The sequence below is a fragment of the Lissotriton helveticus genome, chromosome 8, assembly GCF_964261635.1.
Source record: "Lissotriton helveticus chromosome 8, aLisHel1.1, whole genome shotgun sequence".
NCBI classification, from domain to species: Eukaryota; Metazoa; Chordata; class Amphibia; order Caudata; family Salamandridae; genus Lissotriton; species Lissotriton helveticus.
This window is the reverse complement of record NC_136069.1, coordinates 484,249,728-484,267,397: the sequence shown is the minus strand read 5'-3', so window position 1 is coordinate 484,267,397 and position 17,670 is coordinate 484,249,728. Positions and strand designations below refer to the sequence as shown.

At 48.8% G+C, this 17,670-nt stretch overlaps 1 protein-coding gene across 9 annotated transcripts in view; it reads right to left on the bottom strand.

Annotated features, from left to right (window-relative positions):
- Positions 1-7,159: 7,159 nt before the first annotated feature.
- ELF1 (E74 like ETS transcription factor 1) overlaps positions 7,160-17,670 on the bottom strand; it is a 526,009-nt gene continuing 515,498 nt past the window's right edge. For all 9 annotated transcript variants that reach the window (XM_078657401.1, XM_078657393.1, XM_078657397.1 and 6 more), the window contains one exon: positions 7,160-9,162. In XM_078657401.1, the coding sequence (XP_078513527.1) occupies positions 8,529-9,162 (634 nt within the window). In that variant the 3' untranslated portion in view covers positions 7,160-8,528. The remainder of the gene's footprint in view (positions 9,163-17,670) is intronic.

The following is a 17,670-nucleotide window of genomic DNA, read 5'->3' as shown; positions in this document are numbered from 1 at the left end:
CTGCAATGGGCCATGATCACGGGCTAAGCAATGCATGGTGTCACGGTCTCTATAATTCAAAAGGCGAGCCACAATGGGGCATGGTGAGGTGAATGGGGACCCAACAATCGGAGGGCTCATTCAACAACAAATGTAGATGTCAAATATTGCCAGCCAAACAAATCAGTGAGCAATGATTCAACAAAATGGTCAGGGTGTCCCATGTTTGTGGATTCCGCAAGGCAAACTATGTGAATGTTGTTCCGGCTCGAGCGTGCCTCAAGGTCCTCTTTTTAATAGCTACTGCTTTCAGGAGACGCTCCATCTTCTCCTGTTGCTGGGTTAGGGAGGTCCTGCCATCCTTGAGGCAAGAGACGCGCTTCTCAGCAGCATCAAAACGGTTGCCATGGGCTCTAGGCGTTTCCCCTTGCGAACAAGCTGAGCGGTGAGGGTGTCGAAATGGGCATCAATTGCACAGAAGCCAGATCAGAGTTTTGCCATAATACCCGCAGTTACCTCTGGAGGGTCAGGGAGCTGAGCCTCACCATGCCCATCCTCAACATCACATGGGGAATCAGACCGCCAGATCGATTGGGCACGGTCAGAGGTATGTTTGTGTTATTTAGGGACCCTGCGACCCTTGATGAATGAATCCCTGATACATCACAAGGGAAATCAGCAGTAGAATTAGTGGGTGGCTTGCACAGGGGGAGAGGAAGACAGTGGAGAAAAGACCAGCAGATTGAAGGCTGTTTGTAGGTCCAACAAACCACCTTCAAGCCCGTCACCTAGAGTATGGTGCACTCATGCAAAAATAAAAGTCAGAGCAGTTGCAGCAAAATGTGGCAAAAGCGAGGGAAGTCGCTGAGGCACTCTCCAACCAACCCAGGGGAAGCAGAGGGTAGGATGGCAGCAGAGCAAAGGTAGGCCAAACCTCGGGGGGATAAAAGGCCAAGTGGGAGATGAGGAAACCCCGCAGTGTGATGTGGTAAATCGGAGGGAGGGCAGCCGGGGAGGCAATGATTAAAAGCATAGTGTGGAGCAACAGTGACGTGGTAGTGTTGCAAAGAAAATAAGTGTAGCTACATAGGAAGCCCACAGAATAGTAAGGGGGGCTGGCACTGTACTCACATGAGGTGGCCTCCCACATGCAGCACTGGCATCAGGGGCGAGGGAACTAACCTCCTCGCATGACCAAGTTATGAAGCTGAATCAGGGGATGTGCCAGCAATCGTGCAGCTACACAGAGCCTAGGGACATCAGGCGGTACAGCAATGCCAGTCCCGGATTCCAACGAAGTGCAGTCGCCTGGCCACCCGCAGTAAGGTGACGATGGGCAAGGGGGGCAATGGTGCAGGCCAGCGCCCTGGGACAGCAGGCAAAGGTAGATGAAGCAAGGTGTGTACATCGCTTCTCTGAACGGGCCCCAGTTAGGCCCCACACCTCGTGGCCCGATGGGTCACGTGCACTGCCATGTCCGAGTTGGGCACTGCAGGCCGGCTGCAGTGATGATGGCGAGGAGCAGGCAGGGTCAATCCAGCATGAAGGTAGGGAGAGAAAATGTGAGTATGGGGGGGGGGGGGGGAGCCTCTGGCTCACCTGCAGCCCCGGTCACCACTGGGCCTCCGAAGCAGGCTTGGTGCCCCTCTCCGGCTCGAGTCAAGCAGAACAAGGCCCCATCAAAGCAGCAACCAGTGTGCTGGGGGGACAGTCTTTCCAGTATGGGACAGATGGAGCCAGCTGGAATGCTGTAAATGTCAAGATGGAGGCAAGCAGTGTCGGAGGTTCACTGCCATGGGCCATTGCTGTAGACGACGTGGCCACGCCCTGGGGTTTGTATGTTTTCAATATAAACGTATTACAAGCCATTGCAGTGCACAATAGAGAGCAAAAGTACCAGTAAAGTGTCCAATTATTTAGTGAGTCCTGAGGGTGACGAAGGTTTTACATGGTTCGTCCTGCTACCAGAGACGAATACATGGAGCACGGTGATTTCCACTCACTCAGACATGGAGCAACAGTGAGCTGAATTTAAAATAGAACCTTATGGCCAATCATATATCCACCACAGAGAAGGGGGAGACAAATGTTTAGGTGAGGAATTTGCAGTTAGGTAAAATATATAATACTGAGAGCATTATTGAAGATGAACATGTTTTTCTAAATGAGCTTCCAACAACAAATTCCTCACCTTAATAGATATACATGCAGTTCCCTTCAAAAGGTGGTGGGTCTTAGGAGTCGACTTTCCATCAGATCAGGAATGAACAGGCAAAATGGCACTTCCGGTTTGCCTGAGAATCTAGACAATACAGCGTGGTAAAGGTATGGATGGGCTCCAATGTGGAAGTCTTGCAGATATCCAGCAACGGAACACCCATAGCCAAAGCCTTGGAGGCAGATTTGGCTCTAAGGGAATGAGCCTGAAGGCCCTCAGGAGGCTAGCTTTTTGCCAAGGTATAGCACATTGATACAGAAGACAACGCATCCTTATAGGATCTGTTTCTGAACTATCCTTCCATTCTTTGTACTGGTGAAACCGAGAAAGAGTTGATCATTTGCTTGGGGCTCCTTAGCTGCCCAGCGGCCAAAATAGACTGACATGGTAGACAGGCAACACTTGTCCAAAATCACATCCACCACTTCCGCTGGCAGGTAAAAAAACACTCACTTGGTTCCGCCTAATCTCCACACTTTCAGGTGTAAGTTGTGGAAGTTCGGTTGATGAATCCTGGCCAGTAGTTGGGACAGATGGCAATTCAGAAAAGGCAGACAGAGCTGTGGGCAAGCTCACACACCCAACAATTCAAAGTAACAGACCCTCTGAACCCAGCCCAGGGCTGTCAGGATGAGTGGTGTCCAGTCCCTCCAGATCTTCTTCAGAACTTGGGAAAGAAGCAGTAAAGATGGAAAGGCATAAAGACAAAAGACCCACAGAAGGCAGAACCCGTCTCCCAGAAAGGCCAGAGTTGCAAAATTTAGGGCGCAAACGGGACAAGACTGAACATTTTTGGCAGTGCTCTCCTTGGACAACAGACATATGGCACCAGCAGGAGGTACAAGACCAGAGGACCAAAAAGCCTCAGAACTTTATGGGCCGGAACATAGGACAGAGCTCGAAACATCAAGATCATATACTGGATGTCCCAGACCTGCTGCAGGGGGGGAAAGGTTTTGAATGCAACTGTGTTCAGAATGACTCTTATACAGAGAGCCCACTGCACTGGCCAAAGTCAGGATTCAAGTTTTCGACAGAGAACTCTAGGGTGTACACCAATGAGACTGTGGTGAGTACACCTTCAACAGCGAGTTGTTGAGGTATATGAGTATCCATGCCCTCTGAAGATGGGCCACAACCACTGTCATCACCTTCGTGAATCCCTGGGGTGCCAAAGTGATGCCGAAGGACAGAACGATAAACTAAAAGTGTTCTCTGACCCTCCCATGAAATGCCTGGAAGACTGCAGTATGGGCAGGTGAAAATACATGTCCTGAAAATCCAAGGACACCATACAATTCCCAGGTTCTACAGCAAAAAACACCTGGTGGGATAGCATTTTGAATTTGTCCTTTAAAAGAAAGGTGTTTAGAGGCAGAAGGTCAAGAATTAGTCTCAGCCAGTTGTCTTTCTTCAGCACTAAGACGTACTGGGAGAAGCACCCTTTGCCCTTCTACGCCTAAGGGACTCACTCGATTGCCCCTCTGGCTAGCAGTTTCTGCGCTTCTTTAAAAAGGATGGTGGCAGTATCCACCGTAGTCTGGGCAAGAAAAAGAGGAGCATGAGAGGCATAACTAGAAAGGAAGGGTGTTGCCATTTTAAACAATTTTCATGACCAACCAGTCTAAGATAACTGCATGCCAGGCAAAAACAAATCCTATCCCCTGCCATCCACAGATAACCACTGGAGGAGGAATCAAAGTGGCTTGGCGGCAGTTGTGGCAGGCAAGAAAGAGGACGACTGCTGTTCATTCCCTCCTTCACAAACACCACTTCGTTCCTTGGATGCAACATGGATGTGCAAGCTGTTGTAAAGGTTGGGAGGATTGGTTTTGGCGATAGGAAAGGATTCGAGAGTAGCATTGGAATTTCAGGTACTGCTGGTGAAATTGGCAGGCCAAAGGTTGCAATCCTAAGGAGCGAGCCCTGATGGCACAGCAGGCTTTGAAAAGCTTAATGCCAAATCTGCTTTTTGTTCAAAGAGCCTGTTGCCATTAAATAGCATATCCACAAGCTATGACTGTAGGTCTCCAAAGAAACCTGTGGCATGCATTAAGGCATAGCGACTAACTATCACACTGGTGCCCAAAGTATGGCCAATAAGGTCCATGCTGTTGAAAATGGCAGATAAAATTTACTTGGTCACATCCTGTCCACTGTGAACTAGAGAGTGAATGAGTTCCAAAACTCCTCCAGTAGAGTGCGCAAGATCTTGCTCACCATGTCTTAGAGGGCATGAGTGTACCATCCCATAAGACAAACAGCATTTATGGACCTCATAGCAAGACTGGCAGACAAGAAGGCTTTCTTTCCAAGCACATCAATGCACTTTGATTTCCTATCCAATGAAGCCATGGGGAAAGCATTGGGGTTTACCTTCCTGGCAGAAGCACAACTAGGATTTCGGGCATCACGGATGAAGGCCACCCCCCCCCCCCCCAGGGTAGGCCTATCATGACTAGCAATAGTTTGGCTCACTGTTGGCGTGTCGCTCATAAATGCTTGGCCCATACTACCATCAAAGCAGCAATGGTTCTGAAGTTGAAGGTCATGGCTGCAAAATGTGGCATATATCTTGTTTGCTGTATTACATAGAAGTGCTATAGGCCATAATGTGTTTGACTGATTCTTCCATTTGAAAAACCCTAAATAAGGTCATTGGTCTTCAAACTTGGCAATTGCAATTCTAGCTCCACTGCAAATCACCACTGCGAAAGAGGTGCTCTCTTCAGTAGGGGCGGCTCAATGACTAGTTCAACACAGTCTCAGGTGAGCTGTCAAGCTCACTAGCATTTTGCAGGTAAAAATAAAGACCACCATCAGTATAGAGAGGTGGATGTAAATTGTTCGCCTACTTATCGTCACATTATCATGGTCATGGAGAAGATGCTGAATACTTTTTACACCGTCAAAATAAGATCCAAATATTGCCTCCAGGTGTCTTTAATACTAATGTCAAAGTAAAGGCATCATAGGGGAGTTTTCCTAGAGAGGATATGCTTTGGTAAATTTGTTTTGTGACATCAGCTGACAACTAGCAGAACTCTGTTCTATATCCAAAACTGGCATCAGGATTTGGCACAACTGAGGCTGAAGCACAGCTTGGTGCAGAATCAGCCAGAACCGGTGTAGAGGTGTAGCCTCGCTCCGGCAAGGGCCGAGTGGACGCAGTTAACACTGGAGAAAGCCATGCCATAGGGAGTCCAACTAGAGGTTCTTGTGGATCCATGGGGGCCAAAGACGCTTCAGGGTAATTTGGAATCATCCCAAAAGAGTTCAACATTGCCTTCTTGAAGTCCCCAATATGCTGCAGAGACGTTGATGGCCCAGCAAATTCGAAGCCTCTATGCTTCAACTGTGGAATGGGACTGGAGTCGGACGATGGCGACTGGGTCAAGTCCATGGAATGCTGACTGCATGACCATTCCCTGGAGTGGGAAGGGCAGGAAAAGGTGGCTTTCTGCTTCAGTCTTTTGTGCTTGCACTAAAACTTGTCTTTTGACTTCATCTTGGAATTATTACTCGAGGACAGCAACTTGAATGGGATCAGGACTTGGATCAAAAACAGGCCCAGATGTAAAGGCAGACGTCATGTGAATTCATGATCGACACCTGCTTCCTTCAGGTGGGGCATGGTTTAACACCTATAGACTTCAGAGGGGTCATTTTCCCTCCTGTGGTTTGGTAATGATATTTGCAGTCAGTGAACACCAACAGAGACTTTTTAGTAGAGAAGTTCGAGATACGAATCTAAGGGTACAGAAAAAAGAGGAATCACATCAACATATAGGGGTGGCACCTATATTTGGCTTCCCGTCGTCATTTCTGGAAGGGGAACAATGCTGCTTTTCTGAGGACAGAACCTATTGGCGCATGAGAGCTGTTCCTGGAGACATTCCTGGGGGAATTCAAAAGGTGTTAAAAAATGAAATGTTTACATGTAATTAGTTCTTGCGTCAAGCAAAGACAGCCATGAGAACGGTTTAAGAAATACAAACTGTAAACAAAAGAAATAGATGTCTTGAGACATTCACATGCGGTGGCTCACATGCCTCCTGTGTGACAAGCAACATGTGATCACTAAATTTATTGTGTTAAGCTGGAAAAGCAGGAACCCACCCACCCACTGCAAAGGAAGTATGACGTCTTAAGAATACAGGTGCTATGGGCATAAGGAAGAGAACAAGAACAGATCTGACAGAATGTGGCCCCTTAAAGTGGTATTTAGATCAGAATGAATTAGAACATCAGCCATAAAACAGAAGTTTAAACTCTTCAACTAGTGCTTAATGCTGACAAGTTAATACTTTAGTAACTGTACCTAAGGTAATAATTGATTGTTCTTTTGTTTTTCCCTTATCTTTATTTGCAGATTATTTGTGGTAAATACATGCATGTACCATGTGTCACTGAAATAAATCTTCCTGGTATGCTGCCATAGGCAAGGACTTGCATCTCTGATAAAATGACCTGCTCACAGAGAGCTGCAGTCATCTCTGAGGTGGAATTCCTATTAATAAAAAATAAAAAAAATTCCCGCTAAAAACACACAACGCCATTGATAATATGTTTTTCCGGGGTTATCACTCCTCTGCAGTAGTGATGTTCTAAGCAGACATGGTTGAAGAGACAGTCTACATTATTTCCACAAACACATTTGTGTGTGAAATTGTTGCTCAAGCTTGGTGGCATTAGGTCCATATATACAAAACTAGGTGGAAGGTCTCCTGTTAACGCAGATATTTGTGGTGAGACCAGAGCTCGAAAAAAAGCCGATAAAGTGCCAATGTTCCATCTGTTTCCCCTCTCTTCAGTCCTTCTAAGAGTTAAAAATGTATAAAAGCCAAAGGGTAGAGTATGTGTAGGAGAATCTATACTGCTTCTTAGCTTCTACCGAAACCAAACAATAGACATAGTACAATTCTCAAACATTTTAAATATAGGTCATTTAAGCAAAATAAATGCTTTAGTTCACATGATTTATTTTCATAATAAATCAATTAAAATACAAAAGGTTGAAAGGTGTTTCACCAATAATTTTTTAAATACAAATTCACTCTGAATAGATAAGACCATTCAAATGCTAAACACATATTGATCTCTTTCGTCTATAAAAATTATTTTTCATCTAACAGAAATCATCTTAAAAATGTATTTTTTTTCAAATTAGATGTAAATGTACACTATTTACAACCAATGTTCTACACAGAAGCGGACAGACAATTGAAAAAATATCACCTACTTATTCATTGTACACAACCCTCATTAAGTCAGACACGGTAGTCTTTGCAGAAGTTAGAAAATAATATGTAAGCGTTCAAACAATAAATCTCTGCATCAACTATTAAGTCTGATGTACTTAAACTGAAATAATTATGCATTGTTGTAAATAGCAGGCATTACTGCTATATAATTTAACAGTACTCAGTGTATCAACTCCGGAAGGGTGGTGTTGACTGGTTTCCAGTTTATGACCGGTTGGTCAAATCAGACATCAGCAGCGATCACGCCAGGCTATCTTGCCGACTAGAATAAATGCCCGGCATTTTCATCACTGTTGCCCATCATCAACTGAATGGAGATGTTCTCCATTCCATGTTTACCATCATTACAAGTTGACAACTTTCTTGCCCACTTTCGTTGGGCAAGGCTACTAAAGACTGTTGCTGTATGCAAAATGGGACATGATGAGGAACAAGATTCAGACTTTTCTAAGAGTACAAATTGCACACACGAAAATTTAGCAAACCTCTGCTTCTTACCGAAGAATCAGTTTACAATTTTAAAATATTTACAAAAATGGTGGACCTGTAACAATGTCCTATTCCAAGCAGAAAGTGAACTTGCATAGTGTAGCTGACAGCATTTCATAGCACATATTGTCAACCCCCTGAGCAGGGTAAAGGCCCTCTCAATTTAGAGCGGAGTAACTAAGGCACAGGGAAAACAGTGAATTGCCTACATGAGTCCTGTTGCTGAGTCGTAACAAACTCGTACCCCAAGCCAAGAGAAAGACCTACTAGAGGACATTGGCTAACAAAAGCGTTGGCCACAACAAAATTCCCAAGTCATTCTTCATAGAATGAGGCCTCAGCCTAACGGACATCTGAACAGAGAGTCAATGGAACCCTCAGCCTGAGATCTGAATAGAAACATTCAGGACACCTTAACAAATGAAGGCGTTGTCTAACCATCCACATTCAATGCTACGAAGAGCAGGCACTGAGAAACGTGTGGTCCGCCAGACCTCCTGATCCAAATGTTATTTTTATAACTAATAAAGTCTTGTACATGAAAAAGTAAGCACATTACAATGCACTCATATGTTCTATTATTTACAATTGAGCTCCCACTGTTTTTGTTCTTGCTTGACTTCCACATGGGATGGGACACCATTTGCACCGGTTACCACCAGCATACACCGTGGATCAAACCTCTGATTGGGCAGCTCCCCAGTCTCTTTGGGCGACTCCATTTGATTCCAAGCACCCTGGTGCTGCTCCTGCTTCACAGCCACATGAGTGAAAGTCTGTTTGGCCTCTGTGGATTTTATCACCGATGTTATCACAGTGCCTGAAGTGTGGGGGACTACCTGTGCAGTGCTTGGTGAAAAAGTCACCACAGGTGTGGCAGCGCCGAGGATCGAAGAGGAAGGCACAGTAACTGTTCCATTGCAAATGGTCTGTGCATTGCTCGCGAAAACCTGCTGCACCTGAGCAGGGCTCAGAACAATGGATGAAGCAGATGTTATTGCCTTTGGCGACTGGAGCGACATGTTTTCTTTAAGTACTGTCATATGCTGAGAAGATGGAATGGCTTGTAGAAAAAACTGCTGTGAGGCCGTTGCCGAAGTGGGATCTGTGCTCGATAAAACTGTTGTAAGAGGCACTGTCTGGAATACCGTGTGCAGATGCTGACTCCCAGGAGAAACCACCACTGGCACTTGTCCTGGAGAAGGCATTGTCCTGTTGAAATATTTATGTATGGAGAGATATTAGTTACCATCCATAACTACTTTACATAAATAGACATTACAGTTTACCAGGAGAGAAGCAAAACTAAAACAACACATCATTATCACGAAGCACTACTATACAAAGAAAAAATGCATAGATCTCCAAGACATTTCATTTAGTAGGCACCCAAACCGGCATATCGTGCTTTACAACTCAATTTGAATTTGTATTTTAAATAAAAGGTGTCCTGCTAGAAATATCAAGGTATCTGTAAACCGTGAAACCAGCTGTGACAGGGAGGAGGAGAGGTGGAAATATGTAATTGGGACAGCACATAACAGCACAGTCTACTTTTGTTTTTAAATATGCACGTTATAAATAGTTAAAATTTGCCCAAAATCACATGTTTAGGTAAAATGTTGAAACCACCATTTAGAATCCAGGTCTCCTGAATCTAACATCAGCAACTTCACAACTAAGGAATATGTCCTCTTTATGGAGTTACCACAAAGTGCTGCAAACAGCTAATCTTCCAGATCTAAACACATGCCATATCTATTTTTCTATATAGTAAGGTTAACATTTTAGTTTTCCAATCTCGGCTGTCTTCACGTGTGCAGGTGAAAGGCTACCAGAAATCTATTTGAGACTAATCAAGGCTACTGAGCTACAGTGTGTGCATGGGTTCCATGCAGCACAAATAAAGATGGCCTGGACAAGGTGCAAGAAGAAAGCTGGTGGTCCACATGCATTTAAGCACGAGGAGACAGAAAAAAAGATAACTTGCTCAATACTGTGGTTGGAAAGCGAAGACGTGCATACATTTTTGCCAACTTGAACTCAGGATGGGGCGCAACTTAATGTGGTGTCTAGCTCTAGGAGGTGGCATCCCAATGTACAGTTTTCAAGTCAAAATGCTTCATGGACACAACCGATGAAGCAATTGAGTACACTATGTGGAGGTATTAATAAGTAAATTAACCCCTTCGACGCTCATGACGAGCTGGGCTCGTCATGAGGTAGCCTCCTCGCACGCTCATGACGAGCCCAGCTCGTCATGAATAATGGGTTTTTAAAAAACTCAGCGCAGCAGGGGAAAATGCGCCGCAACGATGCGGTTAACAAGAGTCAGTTATGTAATGTATCTGTTTTCATCTGTGTGTATGTTTATCCCTAAGAATATAACAGATGTGAAAACGTTCCTGTTTAAATGTGAACAAAGAAAGGTACATAGATTAAGGGGCGATGTACAGGGATAAAATGATGCGATCCCTTGGCACCAGTAGAACAGCTTAGAGTAATCGGCCCACATCAGCAATCTGGGATATACATATCCCCCTCACCTATAGACAATCAGTTCGATAGACATTGAGATACAAATATAAGTGATTATCTCAAGTGTGACATAAAATGGATATAGAAATACCCAGAAGGGATATTATTTAATTTGAGCAATATATAAGAGGGGGCGTCACAGCCCGCAGGAAAACTAGAATGTGTGTATTATATGTACATATATATACACACATATATATATGTATATATATATATCCACAAAACTCCTTCCCAAGAAAAGAGACAGAGACCCTGGAGGAAACGGTAGGAAGCCTTCATTTATTTACACATTGGCGAATGCATTTCGGCAGTCTTCTGCCTTCTTCAGCACCCAAAGCGTTCTGTAAGTGTTGTCACACGCTGCTGATGAGTCCCTCCTCTTAAACACTTGCAAATGCAAGCCAGCTCCACCCCCTGTAGTTACTCCACGCACCTGTGTGAAGTCCCGAGTGTAGCGCAGGACTTCATTTCCCAGAATGCAGCGTGATGAAGTCTGGGAACTGCGGTGCAGAAGCGAGACACAGAAAGTCAAAATGTCATTACGGGGGGGTGGGGTGGGGGGGGGGGGGGCAGGGAACAGCATGCGCCCCACAGCACACTAGAATGGAATCTTCTGCTTTGGTGTGCAAATTGCCGAGTGCCTCCCCCGGTCCCCCAATACCACCTCAGCCACGTTGTCCAGAGAGTCTGTAGAGCAGGGGCTGATCCACAATGTGCTCTGCCCGGCATTGGATTAATATTCCCAAAACTGCTTTCTTTCTCCCCGGTGTTGGTGGCGGGCTCCTAGCCTTTCCAGCAAACGCTGGTGAAACAAAGCGAACTGCAACAGTTCAGGTCCCAGTGAAGCCGGTGCCCAAAACGAGGTGGGGGTCTCTGAAAAGCGTCTCTGGGTGACGCTGCCATTGATCCACAAAACTCCTTCCCAAGAAAAGAGACAGAGACCCTGGAGGAAACGGTAGGAAGCCTTCATTTATTTACACATTGGCGAATGCATTTCGGCAGCCTTCTGCCTTCTTCAGCACCCAAAGCGTTCTGTAAGTGTTGTCACACGCTGCTGATGAGTCCCTCCTCTTATATATATATATACAAGCATTTACAATGCAATAGGTCTCGCATTTACAAGAGTTTGAGCTATTGGCATTGTAAATGATATTGCTTAAAGCTTAAACGCTCGCAAATGCAGGACCGATTGCATTTAAAATGCAGGTTTTGGAAAAGGCCCCCATGCCGAGCTTTCACGTTAATGTCAGCTACGCCACTTTCTTTAGACGAGCCACGTAACGTCAGCGCACAAGTATTTGAGGAGTATTGTCAACTCATTTAAGCCTGGTATCATTTGCAGAGGCATGGAGAGGACTCCTTGCTGTTTTATGTTCGCACTTAAAAAAAGCAAACTGTAGGCAGAACGGGGTTGGCAGACACAGGGTCCAAGAATGGGCCTGCTCCTGCATGGAAGACAGCGATGCAGGCAGCGTAGGTTTATTTGATGGAAAACACGGACTAATATGTAAAGCATGTCTTGTCTGCGCTATATAACACTACTACATGTAAATAAATAAAAGGCGAGAATGTCCAGCAGGCGAAATGCTTCACTGGATAAAAACACAAATAATCTATAAAGGTGCCATCAGAACTGCAAGAAATGGGGCTGTAAAGCAGAATGTATCATGTGCTGTGAGCGGCTTCATACAACAGAGTGCTGATGGCATAGCGCCTTGAGGTTATTTAGTGCACAGTGCACTTTTATGAGCTCATGTAGCGAAGCCATTGTGGTTTAAGCCACTGCCCCGTGGCCTCTCTGAATGACTTTCCTCCACCCCAAGGAGACGGATTGGGCAATTAAAGGCTATAAAAGGTCTGGAAATAAAAGCTTAACGGTCTCGCCTTTGCCAAACTTAGAGCTATTGGCATTGTAAATGACAACATTTTTATTTATGTGTTGGTTTTGAAAACAGATAAATAAATGGCATTGTCATTTACAATGTCAATAGCTTAATCTCTCGCAAATGCGAGACCTATTGCATTTGCACCCACCCACACACCCACAGAGAGCCACACACACACAAAGAGCCCCCCACACACACACAGAGCCCCCCCCACACACACACAGAGCCCCCCCACACACACAGAGCCCCCCCACACACACACACAGAGCCCCCCCACACACACACAAAGAGCCCCGCCACACACAGAGCCCCACACACACACAGAGCCCCCCCCCACACACACACAGCGCCACACACACACGCAGCCCCACACACACACGCAGCCCCACACACACACGCAGCCCCACACACACACGCAGCCCCACACACACACGCAGCCCCACACACACGCAGCCCCACACACACGCAGCCCCACACACACGCAGCCCCACACACACGCAGCCCCACACGCACAGCCCTACCCACACGCACAGCCCTACCCACACGCACAGCCCCACCCACACGCACAGCCCCACACACACACACAGAGCCCCCCCACACACAGAGCCCCCCCACACACACAGAGCCCCCCACACACAGAGCTCCACACACACAGAGGCACACACACACACACACACACACAGAGCTCCACACACAGAGCCCACCACACACACACACACACAGAGCCCACCACACACACACACAGAGCCACACACACACAACGCCCCCCCACACACACACAGAGCCACACACACACACACGAGGAACAGGGGGGCAGAAAAGCGAGCACAACGAGGCAACAGGGGGGTGGGGGGGGGGCAGAAAAGTGAGCACAACGAGGAAAAGGGGGGTGGGGGCGCAGAAAAGCAAGCACAACGAGGAACAGGGGGGTGGGGGGCAGAAAAGCGAGCACAACGAGGCAACAGGGGGGTGGGGGGGCAGAAAAGCGAGCACAACGAGGCAACAGAGGGTGGGGGCAGAAGAGCGAGCACAACAAGGCAACAGGGGTGTGGGGGGCAGAAAAGCGAGCACAACGAGGCAACAAGGGGGTGGGAGGCAGGAAAGCGAGCACAGCGAGGAACAGGGGGGTGGGGGGCAGAAAAGCAAGCAAAACGAGGCAACAGGGGGCAGAAAAGCAAGCACAACGAGGAACAGGGGGGTGGGGGGCAGAAAAGCAAGCACAACAAGGCAACTGGTGGGTGGGGGGCAGAATAGCGAGCAACACGATGCAACAGGGGGGTGGGGGGGCAGAAAAGTGAGCACAACGAAGAACAGGGGGGTGGGGGGCAGAAAAGCGAGCACATCGAGGAACAGGGGGGTGGTTGGCAGAAAAGCGAGCACAACGAGGAACAGGGGGTGGGGGGTCAGAAAAGCGAGCACAACGAGGAACAGCGGGGTGGGGGGCAGAAAAGCGAGCACAACAAGGAACAGGGGGTGGGGGGCAGAAAAGTGAGTACCACGAGGCAACAGGGGGGTGGGGGGGCAGAAAAGCGAGCACCACGAGGTAACAGGGGGGTGGCGGGGGCAGAAAAGCGAGCACAAGGAGGAACGGGGGGCAGAAAAGCAAGCACAACGAGGCAACAGGGGGGTAGGGTGCAGACAAGCGAGCACAACGAGGAACAGGGGGGTGGGGGGCAGAGAAGCGAGCACAACAAGGCAACAGGGGGTGGAGGGGCAGAAAAGCGAGCACAACGAGGCAACAGGGGGGGCAGAAAAGGGAGCACAATGAGGCAACAGGGGGTGGGGGGCAGAAAAGCGAGCACAACGAGGAACAGGGGGGTGGGGGACAGAAAAGCAGACCCAATGAGGCAACAGGGAGTTGGGGGGGGGCAGAAAAGCGAGCACAAAGAGGAAAAGGGGGGTGGTTGGCAGAAAAGCGAGCACAACGAGGAACAGGGGGGTGGGGGGGCAGAAAAGCGAGCACACGAGGAACAGGGGGGTGGGGGCAGAAAAGCGAGCACAACGAGTAACAGGGGGGTGGTTGGCAGAAAAGCGAGCACAACGAGGAACAGGGGGGTGGGGAGGGCAGAAAAGCGAGCACAACGAGGAACAGGGGGGTGGGGGGGCAGAAAAGCGAGCACACGAGGAACAGGGGGGTGGGGGGCAGAAAAGCGAGCACCACGAGGCAACGGGGGGTGGGGGGCAGAAAAGCGAGCACCAAGAGGCAACAGGGGGGTGGGGGGCAGAAAAGCGAGCACAATGAGGAACAGGGGGCTGGGGGCAGAAAAGTGAGTACCACGAGGCAACAGGGGGGTGGGGGGGCAGAAAAGCGAGCAACACGAGGCAACAGGGGGTGGGGGGGCAGAAAAGCGAGCACAACGAGCAACGGGGGGCAGAAAAGCGAGCACAACGAGGCAACAGTGGGGTGGGGGGCAGACAAGCGGGCACAACGAGGAACAGGGGGTTGGGGGGCAGAAAAGCGAGCACAACAAGGCAACAGGGGAGTGGAGGGGCAGAAAAGCGAGCACAACAAGGCAACAGGGGGGAGCAGAAAAGGGAGCACAATGAGGCAACAGGAGGGTGGGGGGCAGAAAAGCAAGCACAACGAGGAACAGGGGGGTGGGGGGCAGAAAAGTGAGCACAACGAGGAACAGGGGGGGTGGGGGCAGAAAAGCGAGCACAGCGAGGAACAGGAGCATGGGGGGCAGAAAAGCGAGCAGAACGAGGAAACAGGGGGGTGGGGGGGCAGAAAAGCGAGCACAACGAGGCAACAGGGGGGTGGGGGCAGAAAAGCGAGCACAACGAGGAACAGGGGGGCAGAAAAGCAAGCACTCACCGGCTGGGGCGGAGGACTCGGCAGCTTCTCTACTTTTTCCGGCGGCGGTCCAGCAGAAATGGCTCTCCGAAAAGCCCCGACATCTTCGGACTGGGGGGCGTGTTTTTCATGCTCTCCTCTTCCCATTGGCTGGAATGTAAAATTCCAGCCAATGCGAAGAGGACAGAAAGAAAAGAGAAAGAACCTAAAAAACACCCCCCCGAATCCCAAAACGACGGGGCTTAAACGGAGTGACGCCCCTCTCCTCCAATGGCTGGCCTCCGTTTAGGAAGCCAGCCAATGGAGAAAAGGGGCGGGTTCAAGACCCACTCTGGAAAGCATCAGTTCTCCCCAGCTAGACTGCGCAAGCGCAGCCTTCGCTAGGCGGAGACCTAAAAACAGAACACAGCAAAGCTGTGAAAAACATTCCAGTCTGAGCACCGCAGGTCACCGTAATGCGCGCCGGAGCCAAGGGGCCCTGAGCTCATGGAACTCGGGGGCTGGAGGGGTCTCGACAAAGCAGGGAGGCAGAGAAACCAGTACGACTGACTGCGCCCCAGCCCTACAAGCGCTACTCTCCTGACTTCATCTCCCCACCTGGCCACTCTGCCGCTTCTTAAACCTCCCTCCCCCCCAGGATGCCCACCCACCTTCAACCATAAGCAGGGCACGGAAACTGTTTTTATTTATAAATAAGAAAAGCTTCTCAGAAATGTAAGGGCATAAGATAGCTGGTATGGATAACATGCCTGCACCAGAAAGGTGCTCTGAGGTCTGCCTCAGCTCCAAGCGCCAAAGTACAAATAACGTGCATGGTCGCTCCTGTTTAACACGGAACTCAGGGGCAGGAGGGGTCTTGACAAAGCAGGGAGCAGGGCTGGGGGGATGAGAGGGGTGCAGAGAAAACAGTACGACTCACTGCGCCCCAGCCCTACAAGCGCTACTCTGCTGACTCCATCTGTAATATAAAATGCGCTCGTGATTGTCCCGGCACCTTAGAAACTGAAAGCAGTAGGGGGGTGGTGTGTGTGTGGCAGGAGACATGGGCACAGAGTTGCGGGTCTCTGAATAGCGCTGGGACTTCCTTTGAGTTAAAAGGGGTCTGCATAGTCTCCGGCGGCACAACCTCGAGGTGAAAGCAGCCTCTTTGGGTAAAAGTATTAGGGGGCTGGTGGTAATAAAAAGGTAAAGCTGGAGCCTTTTATTTGGGGGAGGGGGGTAACTGGCTTACCAGCAGACCCTATCTCCCCTCACCCAGTGATCACGGGTGCGTTTGCCCCCGCAGAGTGTAAGCTGCAGCGCGAGATGAGATAATTAACCTCTTTGAATGAGCCCTGGCTGACAATCGAGCACGCACAGCCCCGGGCACGACAGGCGCTTTGTTGTCATGACTCATGGTCCCTGCTTGCAAACACATGTGCCTAATGACCACTTGCGTGTAACAAGGCCCGCTGGTTTTGTCCAGTCTTAACTGGCTGTACGTCCACTTACTTTATCTAAGGGATAAGCGCACTGGCCCGTTTATATGTGATGACCCTTCACAGCACGCCCAAGCCACAGGCAGCGCTAGTATAAGCTCATATCATAGTCAGTCAGGAGCGTCTTGAACAGAAATACTTTACAGAGCCAGTACGCTTAGAAATGGGCGATTTGCATTCCGTAGGAGCAAAGAGTGATATCCAGCCTTGTTATCTCTCAGTTTAGGCTTTCACAGCATCCTTGAACGGTGGGAGAGTACGAAAAAACACATAAGAAACTCATTTTTCGGCGGCTTACCGGAGGTGAGCGCCACTACAAAGTAAAGGTAGACGCATTGCCGCCATAATTACATGTAAAACAAGCGGCCGTGCGGAACGAGGGAGAGGAGGGGGGCCACTCCCCCAACCAGATGGCACACTGCACACAATTAAGTACGAGCGGAGCGAAACTGCAGTTAGGCGCCGCTGCCTCGGACTACATGGAAGTGACCATAGGGCCAACAGCCAACAGTAATCAAGAAAACAGCAGCAATGCCAAACTTAAACCAATATACAGATTACTTTAAGTCTCGCTGAGACCGCGCATGCGCTGCCAAACTTGAGACCTAAAAATAGGCTCAGCTTGCACAATCTAGCCTTCAGAAACACTGTTAACCCCTTCCATGTGTCGGACGCACGGGAGACGTCCAACGCATAAGTACCCATGTGCGTCGGACGTCTCCCGCGCGCCTGAAGCACCCACCCCTTTATACGTAGGGGTGGGGGTTGCCAAGATGGGCATCCCAATGCCCTCATCCCCCCAAAAGAATAGCCACAGTCTTTCTGCACCCTGTGGGGGCGTATTAGGGCCATAGCCCCCGATTTCCCCCCTCCCCAGGGTGGCAGAAAGCCCACTAGGCACTGTTTTTTTCAGGAATGTGCCTACCTGGGGATTTTGGGTCCTAGCACAGCCGGCACCTAGGGAAACATGGCAAACCTGTATACTTTTGAAAAATAGACACCAAGGGGAAAACAGAATGGGGTG